At 38.3% G+C, this 13,378-nt stretch overlaps 1 protein-coding gene across 1 annotated transcript in view; it reads right to left on the bottom strand.

Moving 5' to 3' along the window:
* The window catches only part of CWH43 (cell wall biogenesis 43 C-terminal homolog), a 61,690-nt gene that overhangs the window by 18,298 nt on the left and 30,014 nt on the right, over positions 1-13,378 (bottom strand). Inside the window, exons 6-9 of the mRNA XM_067531156.1 lie at positions 12,574-12,662; positions 10,281-10,535; positions 6,497-6,622; positions 2,948-3,027 (exon numbers count right to left, since the gene is read on the bottom strand). Of these exons, the coding sequence (XP_067387257.1) occupies positions 2,948-3,027; positions 6,497-6,622; positions 10,281-10,535; positions 12,574-12,662 (550 nt within the window). The remainder of the gene's footprint in view (positions 1-2,947; positions 3,028-6,496; positions 6,623-10,280; positions 10,536-12,573; positions 12,663-13,378) is intronic.

The raw sequence follows: 13,378 nt of genomic DNA on the forward strand, positions 1-13,378 counted from the left end.
CTGCACCTTTTCCTATTCCAGTATATCTTTTTTGAGATGGGGCGCCCAGATCTGCATGCAGTAGTCAAGATGTGGGCATACCATGGATTTATATAGAGACAATATGATATTTTCTATCTATTCTTTTCATAAGGATTCCCAACTTTGTTAGCTTTGACTGCCATTGCACATTGAGTGGGTGTTTTCAGAGAACAGTCACAATTACTCCAAGATTTTTCTTAAGTGGCAATAGCTAATTTAGATCCCATTATGTTATATGTATAGTTGGGATTATGTTGTCACATGTGCATTACTTTGCATTTATCAACAATGAATTTGAAGCTTGAAAGTTAATCTGATGCAAAGTCATACACATGTCTACATTGCCCAACTCAACAAAATTTGAACAGATTCTACTAGGGCTCAGCCAAGTTACAGGCAGAGAGCTCAGCATCTCCAACATGCTGGGAACAAAGCCATTTCCTTGCTTCACTATCCGACATTCTGAGGGCATGTCACACATGAACACATGGGCAACTACCTGCACCAACATCAATGAAGCACATGAACACCCTCATTACTCCTCAAATTAAATTCTGCCCTGATGAAGGTAACCCTGCATCAGCCTATGTTAAAACAACAACAAAAGTGTCCTCACAGACTACTTTATATTATACAAGACAGTTTTACTGAGGCACTGGAAAGATCACTATCATCCCCTAATCAGACTGGAAATGAGAATCACCATCTACATTCATCATGGAAGGAGGGTGGAGGGAGTAGAAAGTCACTTTCTCAAGGAGAGGCAATTTGAAGATTTTGAACTCTCCCAATCCTGGAGAGGTCTCAAAATATCTTATGCCATAAAAGCCTCTGGGGTCATTATATTGTAGATCTACACTTCACAGTCCAGTGGGTTCTCACTTGCTCTCTCTTCCCACTTCCTCCTCTTACATTGTCTCATTTTCCTTTCTCTTGTCCTACACTTTCTCTGCACCATTCCCTTTTTTCCCCACTTCTTTTCCTCTCCTCAGTTTTACACCATACTAATGGTTGTTAGTCATTCATTAGTCTCATCTGACAAGTGCTTTGGAGGAAATTCTGAACTTAATTTTAGTCTTCATTTATTCCCACATTTTTTATTTCTATTACAGAAGCACTTAGTCCCAAGCAAGGTCAGGGACCCAGTGTAATAGATGTCAGAGCAAGAGACAGTTGCTGCACTGAAACAACTGCAATTCAAATAGGCAAGACAGACAAAGGGTAAGAGAGGCAGTATTATCCCCATTTTATTTTAACAAATGGGGAAGTACTCAGTACCAGGTAAATTGGTTGAAACTATAACAAAAAAAGTTTCAGACACACATGAACACTATTTATTGGGGAAGAGTCAACGTGGTTTTTGTAAAGGGAAATCATGCCACTCCAATCTAGTAGAATTATTTGAGGGGGTCGACAAGTATGTGGACAGGAGTGATCCAGTGGATATAGTGTACTTAGATTTTAAAAAAGCCTTTGACAAGGTCCCTCAACAAAGGCTCTTAAGCAAAGTAAACTGTCATTGGATAAAAGGGAAGGTCCTCTCTTGGATCAGAAACTGGTTAAAAGATAGGAAACAAAGGGTAGGAATAAGTGGTCAGTTTTCAGAATGGTGAGAGGTAAATAGTGGTGTCTCCCAGGGGCCTGCACTGGGATCAGTACTGTTCAACTTATTCATAAATGATCTGGAAAAGGGGTAAACAGTGAGTTAGTAAATTGTGCAGATGATACAAAACTACAAGATTTAAGTTCAAAGCAGACTGTGAAGAGTTACATAGGGATCTCACAAAACTGGGTGACTGGGCAACAAAATGGCAGATTAAATTCAATGTTAATAAATGCAAATAGGAAAACAATCCCAACTATACATATAAAATGAGTGGTAACAGCTAATTTAGACCCCATCAAGAAAGAGATCTTGGGGCCACTGTCGATAATTCTCTGGAAACATCCACTCAATGTGCAGCAGCAGTCAAAAAAGCTAGCAGAATGTTGGGAATCATTAGGAAAGGGATAGATAATAAGATAGAAAATATTGTATTGCCTCTATATAAATTCATGGTATGCCCACATTTTGAATATTGCATGCAGATCTAGTCATCCCATCTCAAAAGATATTGGAATTGGAACAGGTTCACAGAAGGGCAACAAAAATATTAGGGGCATGGAACAGCTTCCATATGAGAACAGATTAATAAGACTGGGACTTTTCAGCTTGAAAAAAAGAGATGACTAAGGGGGGATAGCATAGAGGTCTATAACATCATGACCAGTGTGAAGAAAGTAAATAAGGAAGTGTAATTTACTCACTCTCATAACACAAGAACTAGGGGGTCACCAAGTGAAATTAATAGGCAGCAGGTTTAAAAAAAACAAAAGGAAGTATTTCTTCATACAGCAGTCAACTTGTGGCACTCCTTGCCAGAGGATGTTGTGAAGGCCAAGACTATAATGAGGTAAATTCATGGAGGATATGTCCATCAATGGCTATTAGCCAGGATAGACAGGGATTGCTGTTTGCCAAAAGCTGGGAATGGGCAAAGGGATGGATCACTTGATGGTTACCTGTTCAGTTCATTCCCTTTGAAGCACCTGGTATTGGCCATTGTCAGAAGACAGAATATTGGGCTAGATGGACCTTTGATCTGACCCCATATGGACATTCTTATGTTCTTAAGTAAGACACAGAGATTCAGTGACTTACCCTGTGTCATACAAGAAGCCTGCGGCAAAGTCAAACTCAGATTAGATCTCCCAAGACACAGTCCAGTGACTCAACCTCAAGACCATTTTCCTCTGTTCAATACATATGCATATACTGAATGATTTATGGTTGCTGTGTATTGCTGGAAGGATTGTAAGGTAACGTTTGCACATGTTGCTGTGTTTGAAAATATGTTGCTTTGTAAAAAATAAATGCATTACTCACCCCTTGGCCTAATTTCTTCTCATAAGCTTTATATCGCAGTCCTAATCCTAGCAAGCCCACACCAACAAACAGCCACAAGACTTGAAACAGAAAACAGGAAATTAGTTGTTAGAGAAAGAAAGGGAAAGAGTAAGAAGTTAATTTCATGGTCTTGGTTAAACATGGAAGGGTACATTCTCTTTCTTGGGATTAATGTTCCAGGAATGGGAGATACTGTCAGGTTATACTTAAATCTCCACATGTCAACAATAATACAGTCCCAAGGAAGTGTACTTAGAAAGTATCTGCCCAGCAGTATGCAGTTAATTTTAGAAGGAGGGAGAATCTATTTGCCTTGAATTTGTGTCCTCCAGAGCAAAGCAGAATCAGCAGGCTTCGTATAGCACTTCCCTTTGTATAGCATAGGCTTTATATAGCTAAAATGATCTCTACTGAAGCACCTATTACAGAAAGTTCATAATGGCAAAAAGAAAAAGCACTTTTTCCTGTCTTGTACCAGACATCCTTCTGGAGTACAGAAATAGTAATTTGTTAATATTATCTTGCCAATCAAATAGATATAGTTTGCTTTAAAAACTCCCAGATCCCAGAAAGATGCATGTGGGAGTGTATTATTTGTACGCTGACCTGATGGCTACCTAGTGGACACTTACAGCAGGCCTGGTGCTGGACACCGGGTCAAGTGAGGCTGCCTACAGGGAGCTGGAAGGTGGCCACTTTCACTCAGGCGCCTCAAGTTCCCGGGACTTGGCCGCCATCCACTAGATAGTAGAAAGTATTCAAGGTCGAAAACAAGATAGTTGTGTGAGCTAAGAAGCTACCAGTAATATGTAAGCTGTTCCCGTGTGAAGTAGGTGAAATCATATAATAGCCAATCAGCAATTGTGTGACCATTGTATGCAAAGATGATAAAAAGGTATATAAGCTGGAGAACAAGATGGAATAAACGATTCTGCTTGCAATCATATTGGTTGTTGTGCTTTATCCGTCCCGCATCCTCTGCCATCAGCAGTGGAATCCTCCCTCGTCCTCTGCTATCAGCATTGGAACCCAACAGATGCAGTCTCTGCCAAACCTCCATAGAAACACTTTTCTAAATGTACAAATTGGCAGATTCTTGAAGAAGAACTAAGACCTCACATAATGCAAATCATAGCTTTTCTGTTGCTTCTGCCAAAACACAGCAGTGGACAGCTACAGACTCTCAGAGTTTGGCACTTCATAACTTGATGATTATATCACTTTATGATTATTTCACATGTGCCTTTGAATATAATGCCTACCAAAAAACTCAGTTAACTCTAGTCAATTCATTCATCAAATCCTTAAATAAACAGTGATAAACTGCCAGATCATTAATTTTACATTCATATCAAACTCTTGTAAAACAACTAATGCGCATTTAAGCAAATTTTACCATGAGTAACGGCAGGAAAGAAAAAAAAAAGGACACATATCTACACGCCTTATAAAGCACAAAGGTGTTTGAGGGAGAAATTAACCAGAGAGCAATAAAGTCTGAGAATGCTGGGGAAGCAAAGACAGAGGCAATGTTACAATAACTAATATCAATAGCTACACAAGGCTGTGTAGTGAAGACAGTAGACAGGGCATTTTACAGTTCTACTCTTCTGAAGTTATAACAAGGCCAATGGCTTTGTTTTGGGGTGTTAAAACTTCTCACATTGACTATAAATATATTTTAGTACACCTTATATGGCCGCTATCACTGTTTGATTACTTCACAATCTTTAATAATATTCATAACACCCCTGAGAGGTAGGGACGTACCACCACCTCTGTTTTACAGCTGGGGAAGTGAGACAGACTCACTAAGCTCTCACGAAGCTCAGGGATTTGCCCCAGGTCACACAGGAAGTCATGGCAGGCAAGGACTTGAACACAGGCCTTCCACATCCTGGGCTAATGCCCTAACCTCTCCCTGTCCTAGACCATCTTTCTCTAATTCTTTCTCTAACTGAAAAGCTATTATTGGATTAGGTGACCCTGATTCTCCACTATGTCTCAGATGTGCTCAACTGTAGCGGAGAGTGGCAGCCACAGAGATCTTCAACTGCCAGCCCAGCAGACATTACAGCAAGTCAGAGTCCTGTGCCCAGTTGTGTCACTGGTATGAACAATGTAGCCAACTCACAATTTTAGTGCAAGTACCATGATATTTGGCACTCTTTTTACTTAAAGCCCCAGCTCATAGAATCATGTTATTTTGTGAGAATCTTATTCTTCATTTAAAAAAAATAAGAAAGCAAGTTTTTAATCTCTCATGCATGCAGGAAAAAAAGCTTCAAAAATGTGACCCAAGTACATCCTGAAGGTTTAAAAATGAGAAGGCCAAAAATAAATAAAAACAATCCAACTTTTTAAAAAAATGTTTCATTATTTTTCTGAGTCCTGACTCAATTTTTTGAACATTAGGGGTTGGCAATACTGTAGAGGATCAGGTGTAGTGAAACTCTGCTCTACCACTCACCCTCCCATCCTTGATATGCCCCCTTCTCCTCCTTGTGCTGGGACTGAATGGTGCAGCTGACATAGGTAACTTGATAAACCAGAGACTCTGGCCCTGTGACTCAAAGTGTTTCCCCCCACCTAGGGTTAATGTTTTTGGCATATTTTCCCACTTAGTATCAAATGTTTAGTTATTGGCTCCTTTACAAAAGCAGCAAATAAAGCAACTTTAATAATCTAGGACCATATTCTCTCCTTGATCTGTACTCTGCGCCTAAAACCTCCCCTGAGTACCAGTGGGCAATCGCACCCCATCATTTTCATTAGCATATTCACTAATAAAATTACTAAAGCCTTGTAATATGTCACTAATGCTATTTGCAATATAGTAGTGTTCCACATTTTTCTATGCCTCTTAGGACATGTGTGTGCCAACCAGTAATTCCCTCTATTTACAGGAAAAAAGGTTATTTTGATAAGTCATTTTTCAAGTTTAGAAACTTCAGTCAAAAGATCAAATAGTATCACACATACTACTATTGTGATTGTTTTAAAATTCTATCAATAAACAAGCCAATCAATCCAGCATCTTTTATGGAGTATTAAATCCAGACAATATATTTTATAGCTGCATGAAACCGAAGCATTTAAAGTGCCAACAGCAGTTATGATTTCAATATTCAGTTAATTAAAATAAATAAACATTGTTAGAACAGGAACAGCTTTCCAGTTCTTTTGTTTTGGTTTTCAGACCAATTTTAAAAACCTGTCACTATCAGTGGAGTAAGGAAATATAGTTCTGTTCATACCACTCCATGAGCTAAGACTACTTCTGCAAATGGATAAGAAAGATACTGTAAATAGTGGACCAGATCCTCAGCTAATGTGAATCAGCACTGCTCCAGGATTTCACCAATTGAAGATCTGGCCTAGTATCTAAAAGGACTAGAACAAACATCTCTGAAAACTGACTGGGGAAAATCCTGCACTGCTTTACTTTTCTCTTACTGAAATCATTCCCAATTCAACAGCACAATTAATTTAGAGGTACTTGATGAAAGAAAGCAAAATTATACTTACATAGTTTGATATATTTTTCACTTTGTTTGAATAGTGGCTTATGACTACTTTTGACTTGAAATATACAATTACAGTCCTTCCTGGAGCCAATTAGTACGTCTAACCCAATAAACAACATGACAACCCCTGTAACAAACATAACATTAGTTTTTCCATGTACCTTTTACTTACTAAATGCAATGAGACTTTGATAATACAATCTTATGGCTGAGAATTTACATATGCAAAGTCTCTATGGACACTCAAAGGTATGGCTCCCACAGCAACAACATACCCACATAGCAAATATAGATAATGTAATACCAACTATAGTAATACAATAGATGCACACAAGTTATACTGGCTGTTATGACCCCACTTATCAATGGCATGATACTCACTAATGCATGTAACACTTTAAATCAAATGCAAAATTATGGCCAAATACTTGTTGATGTGTATTGTATACAATAACGATCAGTTACTAAGGATACATTCATTGTTTATCAAAATTAAATTTGCCACAAATTGTAAATATTTCAAAATAAGAGTATCCCAATTATTTATTTAAAGCCTCACTGTACACCTATTCTAAACAAAAATTATGGAGAGCCAGAATAATATTTTACATTTAATTTTAATAAATCCCTGCTGAGATAAGATTTAATATGCCTAGAACAAATGGAAACACTGATTTATAGAACTCCTGGGGAAAAAAAGACAATGGGGTGTCATCCTTTTTAAGCTTGCTTTGTGCTGTTCTGGCAGTAGCCAGCTGAAGATTATGTTACATAGAGAACTCCCAGAGACAACTCTATACTTTTCCCTGCACACATCCTTTGGGTTCTGACAGTCCCTCTGCATCTCTTGGGGAGACTATGGAGCCCGTGCAACTGAGCTGCTCTAGCTTGTTCCTTGGGACCTGACAAGTGCCTAGCAGCCCAGGGATCAAGGGAGTCAACTTACAGCTAGTTTTGCAGCCCCCATCTCTAAACTGCACCTGGTGCTAAATGGCCAGTCCTGAGGGTTTGACTCATTATTTATAACGGAATTGCTGAGATAACTCTTGGGTGCTGTTGGTTCCTACTTTAACATTTTATCAGGTTCATTTTGTTACTAAAACACTGTAAGTTTATTTTACTGCATGCATATGTTGATTCTGAGATCAGGAGTACTACCACAATGCTCTTTAAGAAGATTTTTTTTTAAACAAAATTACATCATGATTCCGCATCAAGATCCACTAATCTTCTGCGGAGTCCCAACCATTTCAATGCAATGCCCCAGGGCACCAGGTCCAAATGCAAGATCAAGGTCTTAGATTTTATGTTCTAATATACACTGGATAAATGACCCTGAATGGTTCTGCTGGGCAATACAACTCCCACATTAGACCAATCCTTTTAAAATTTACTGGAACTCATCTGTACAACAGTTTATGCCTTAAAACAACAACCTGCTGGAAAATACATTGTGGATTCTAAATATCTTATTGTTACGATCCACTGCTCTCTCATCGAGACACTGTTTATATAGGAGCCACGGGGCCAGCTTTTCAGCTATGTCCTATAAACTTGTGTAAGGGGTCTGTAAGAGTCAAGTTTAGAGGCCAGTTTAATGTGGCAAACAATGTATTGTGTTCATCTTGAGAGTCAATAGAGGGCGCTGTGGTTTTTAAGAACAGACAACTACATACTGACATATTTAAAAAGCCAAGTTGAAGCTTCAATTTGCTTACTGTTGCAATACAATCTGAGGAGTATATTTTCCTCTCAATATATGTAATTTAGATTCACAGTATAGGTATTATCCTTCATTCCTTATGCATCAAAGAATCCCACTGGCTGCAATGGAGATTTGGATGCATAAAGCATGCACACTATAGGACTCTGCTGGGATGCAAGAATGTGCACTAAAGGGAGCACACGTCCCTAACTAGTTCGAAAAGTTACGCTTCATTTCTGTCAAACAGCAGAGTTATGTAAATGAAAGTTTAACTTCCTCACTGATTTTGAGCATTACTAATGTTATGAATGCTTGCAAACTGCAGTGCTAGTTCTAGGCTCAGTGAATGAGAGGCACACTAACACCCTCTCGACTGCGGACTGATCCAAAGTCTATTAAAGTCAATGGAAAGACTCATTGACTTCAATGGGATTGGGCCTGAGGTCAGTATCATCACTTTGAAGAAGCACAGTAATGAATATAATGATCTTACTTTCATTATTTCCCACAGGGTGGTTCCCTACCCAAGCTGCAGTGAGAAAAAGGTAGGATAGTGGACAGGAGGAGAGAGCAGGAAATAGCACTGACACCTGAAAGAAACCAGACATTTGCTGAAAGCCAGGCTGTTAGGGAGGAAATACAGTAACAAACAAACAAAAAACAGTCTCTGGATATAAGATGAAAAGTTTTTGTAAGCATCAGAGTGGTACTAAATACCCAGAAACCATAATGTCCCTATATCTTCCTTTGAAGAATCAGATCCTCAGCTAGTATAAATTGGTGTAGCTCCACTGACTGCCAGTTCATAGTTTTGATGTTGCCAACTAAAGGTGCTGTGTCTGGGGCCACCTCTATCTTATCACTCAATGGCCCTGCCCTCTGAATCACAAATGTGTATTTCCAAGGGAGTGTCCTAGAAATTGATTGATATAACAATTTGTGCTCTGTAAAAGCGTTATTTCTGAAAGTATTTGACCCTTCTCTGATAAGTACTTTCTTCACATGCTTTTAAAAAAAAAAATTTAAATTAAATAAATTATCTCCAGATCTCCAGCATATTCCAAGAGCAAAGAAAGCTAAAAAATACATGTAAATAAAAAAGCTGTGAATGATTCCTATAGTATTAGAAACACACATATTCAGTCTGAGAATTTAAAAAGATGGAGAATGATAGCAGAGGCATATCTGAAGTTTAAAACTGTCTGGACAATCATGATTCAAGTAAGTATATAAAGAACACATTCCTCACTCCCCAATCAAAATATAACAATCAATCACATTTAAATACCATTTACCTGGGCATGGCTCACCCTAAGTAACCAGCTAGCATTTTTAAACATAGCCATGTTTGTCTACCATAAGTGCTAAGTAATGCTTTTCAAATTTACCCATTAACACCGTTCACATGCCAGCATAGACAAACCAAAAGAGATTATGTTTCCCCCTCCTCAACCTCACATAACAGCCACTTTGCAAAATACAGATTTAGCTCTTTTTGAATTTCCCTCTTAAACCAATCTCTCCATATACCCTAACCATTTTTGTTCTTCTCCTATTTGTATCTTTCAGATCTAAACTGGTGAGTATTACAGCAAAGATAAGGTTGGCCAAATGTAATTTTCACAAGATCCATTAAGACAGACTATTACCTCCCTACTTTCTAAGATCACATTGCTATGAATGCAGGCCTACATTGTACTGGCCTTTTTTTGCTTCCATGTCACATTGCAAACTCAAGTCATTTACTGGCAATTGTCACCTGTAGGTCTCTTATTTCCAGATCTCTTTTCTATTAAATATTTCCCACTCCATTTTACATTTTCCCCAAGTTGAATATAATTTTTTTTTTGTGTCCATATTTTAAACTAATTTTAAATAAAACAGAAGCTAGTAGATTTGTAATGTTTAATTATTTTTCTTATCTGATTGTCCTTCCACATGGATAACTCCCACCACATTCAAGTCAATAGGAAATGTGCATGGAGAAGAACCACATAATTTAACTCATTGCTTTAAATGATTGCTTGAGGCTAAAAAACTATATTTGCTTAGTTGTCTTGGCTCAAGATCACAAACATACCTAAAAGAAGGTGGGAGCTCTCTCTAGCATAAATTCCTCCTGGTACAAATTTATAAGCTGTACACCACACACAGAAGAATATCTCTAGAATATAGACAAGCATGGCTGTAGACATGGCTTTTCCAGGATGCGGACAGCTAACAAAACGTTCAGTCAGTCGAGGCCACATACACATGGTAAAGACAGCAAGGATGTTGCCTGCGATAGCTGCACCCCAGGTCTTTAAATAAAGGAGACCAGCTGCAGATGCCATGCCTGTGGAGGGACACAAAATGGTATCAGTCATTGATGATCAGTTACACTTTATTTTCCTCCTGATGTTCACACTTGCTTTGAAAAATTGTTTTCTAAAAGGCTTAGAAAAAAAGGAATAGTAGCCAGAAATATACTGTACTGAATGGAAAATATAAAAGTGTGATTGGAGTGAGAATGGGCACTCTAGATAGTATTATAAGGGATAGCTTTTCCTTACATCCAATGAAAGAGTGAGCTCATTTTCCTAAAGATTGCTCATTCAGCTGGGTAAGAGTCTGTAGAAAATACCAAGAGCTGTAGCCAAATAGTTTCTCTTGCAGAAAGACTGCTGGGATAATGTAAGGACAGTGCAGGCTGTATTAGGTGGAAAGAGTACACACCCTTCCTCTTATCTCTCTCTCAACCCAGCTTCCCCTTACTTTTGTACTCTACTTGAGTAGCCATGTGACAGTCAGGAACCTATTAACCTTTCACAGACTGCAATGTACTTACCTTACCACATTCCCACTAAGTGCAATGGGAGTTGGCCAGAAACAGAATATTGATAATACAGAATATGCTTATAAAAATAAAATATTTTAAAAGTATTTTTGAGGTGGTGAATATTTTTCTACTCAAATAACTATTGTCTTGTGATAATGAATATTAGTAAAAGTTTCTAACTATTTTCCTATGATGATGTGAATTACTAACATTTTTAGCATGGCAAATGCATGATAGAAATAGAATTCAAGAGCTAATTGATGTTTGGGTAGAACAAGTGATCTACGAATAACAAAAATAAAAATGATACTAACAATACAGCTAGAATGTTTGTGTTTTACTATACCAATGTCATCGACATAATAGAATTTATTAAGACAGCTTCTGTTTGCAGCATTGTCACCTTTCAAGATTTTATTGTTACTGTCATGATAGTTGGTATTTTACTTAAAGTCCCAGTTCCTGGAGACAAGTGATTACGGGAGAACCTCAGCTTCCATTAAAAATAAAAGTTTCTAGTCCCTGTGGTTGTGGAAAACAGCTTGAAAATGTGACCCTACAACACCCCTCAGGCTTAAAAAACAGAAGGCAAATTAAATGTTGGATTCTTTTTATTTTTTAAAAATCTCCTTATTTTGGGGGAGGGGAGCAGGGAACAGCAGAGGGAAGAGAAATTATTTTTGAACATTTGGGGTTGGCAATGCCGTCTTGTCTTCTCTCCAAATACACCTATGGATATTTATACAGAATTCCATGAAGTAGAGGTCGTTTTTCTATTCCATTTTGCATTCATTACGGTTGAAATTCTCCTGAGGGAGCAGGGAACCTAAGAGCAGTGCAGGCCCTTCATGGTCTTCCACAGGTTCTGGAATGCCATTTGTCATCCCTCTACAGGAGATGCTAGCCACTTGATTGCATGAGCCTAGATCCAATAGCCCCTCCCTAGCATCCATTCACCATTGGTGCCATCAGTGCTGGCAGAATCAGAGACACAATCTCTGCAGCCACAGAGGCAGGAACTGGATTTGCCTCAAAGTGAATTTCTGATTAAACAGTAAGTGTTTGCACTTATTTTATTGCCTAGTGGTTGGTAAAAAAGGTACACCTTCAATATTCACTCCCCCTGACTTTGCAGTGAACCTACACTCTAGTAAGTGTTTGCTGACTAAGTCCTACAGTGCGCACATATTGTGTAAGGTGAACAATCAGACTGCACTCCGGGGGCCGCAGCTGATGTAAATCACAGAAGTGAATGAAGCAACAGTGATTTACACCAGGCTGGAGCTCTGGTCCATGATTCTTATCCACTGGCCTACAGAGTATAGGTACAATAAAAGTGATACATTTAGTACTGGAAGAATGGTGGGATCAAATAGCCTGCACATAGATAACTGATGCCACTTGTTAATAAAACTTATTTCTTTACCATTTACTCAGGTAATGAAGAAAGACAAAACGTTTATTTAGCCATGAGGGCACACACAAAAAATGGAGGGTTTTAGGTGAGGTATTAGAAATAAGAAGTGCAGCATGTCAACACCAGATTTGCTCATACCTATAAGACACCATGCAAAACCGGCGATAGGAGACCAAGACAAAAAAGAAAGCATCATTCCATGAGCCAGTCCCAACAAAACTGCACCTCTGTTGGAAAAAAAAAAAAAGTACACATTACTATAATCTTGTAATACAGAATGCTGAAAAAGGGGACTGTCAGACTAACCAGAAAATATTTGTGCAGAAAAAAAAAAGTTACCAATAATATTTTATGACCTTTTTCCTATTAGAGAACTTTTATTTGAACACACATCTCTTTATCCTGCACCCAGATCTTCCATTTCATCCTGCAGTGAAGCCAAAGTGTTTGGTTTAGAGTATCACAGGTTTTTTTAAATAATAGAAATACATGTGAAGCAGGTTCAGCTGCATCATTAACAAATAATTGCAATTTCAGGCAGCAAAAAAAAAAAAAAAAGAGAGAAGACAGGGGAAAGGGGAAAAATCCAGGCTGAACAGAAATATTTTCATAGCTTCTACAAATGGACTGTATATTTTATAGTACTGCTAATACTCTTAGGTGGCCCTTTTGCACACTGAGCCACAAACTATCAGTGCCCCTATGGACACAGAGTTGATTAACAAACTCCCAGAATGACTAATCAAGTTTTCTTCTAGGTTTTGGAACTCTGATGAGCAATATATAACTGAGGATCTGTTCCTCCAGTCCACACTCAAGTCAAAACTCCCATTGACACCTGTGTAATCGTTACAGGATCTGGCCCTTTTTTGCTCTACAACGGTGGTTCCCAATCTTTTTGGGTGAAAGCCCTACTGCTTAAAACAAGGTCAAACATGCATTC

This window comes from Emydura macquarii, unplaced genomic scaffold, assembly GCF_026122565.2.
Source record: "Emydura macquarii macquarii isolate MOO-44397 ecotype Brisbane River unplaced genomic scaffold, CSIRO-AGI_Emac_v2 contig_3128, whole genome shotgun sequence".
In the NCBI taxonomy this organism is placed as follows: Eukaryota; Metazoa; Chordata; order Testudines; family Chelidae; genus Emydura; species Emydura macquarii.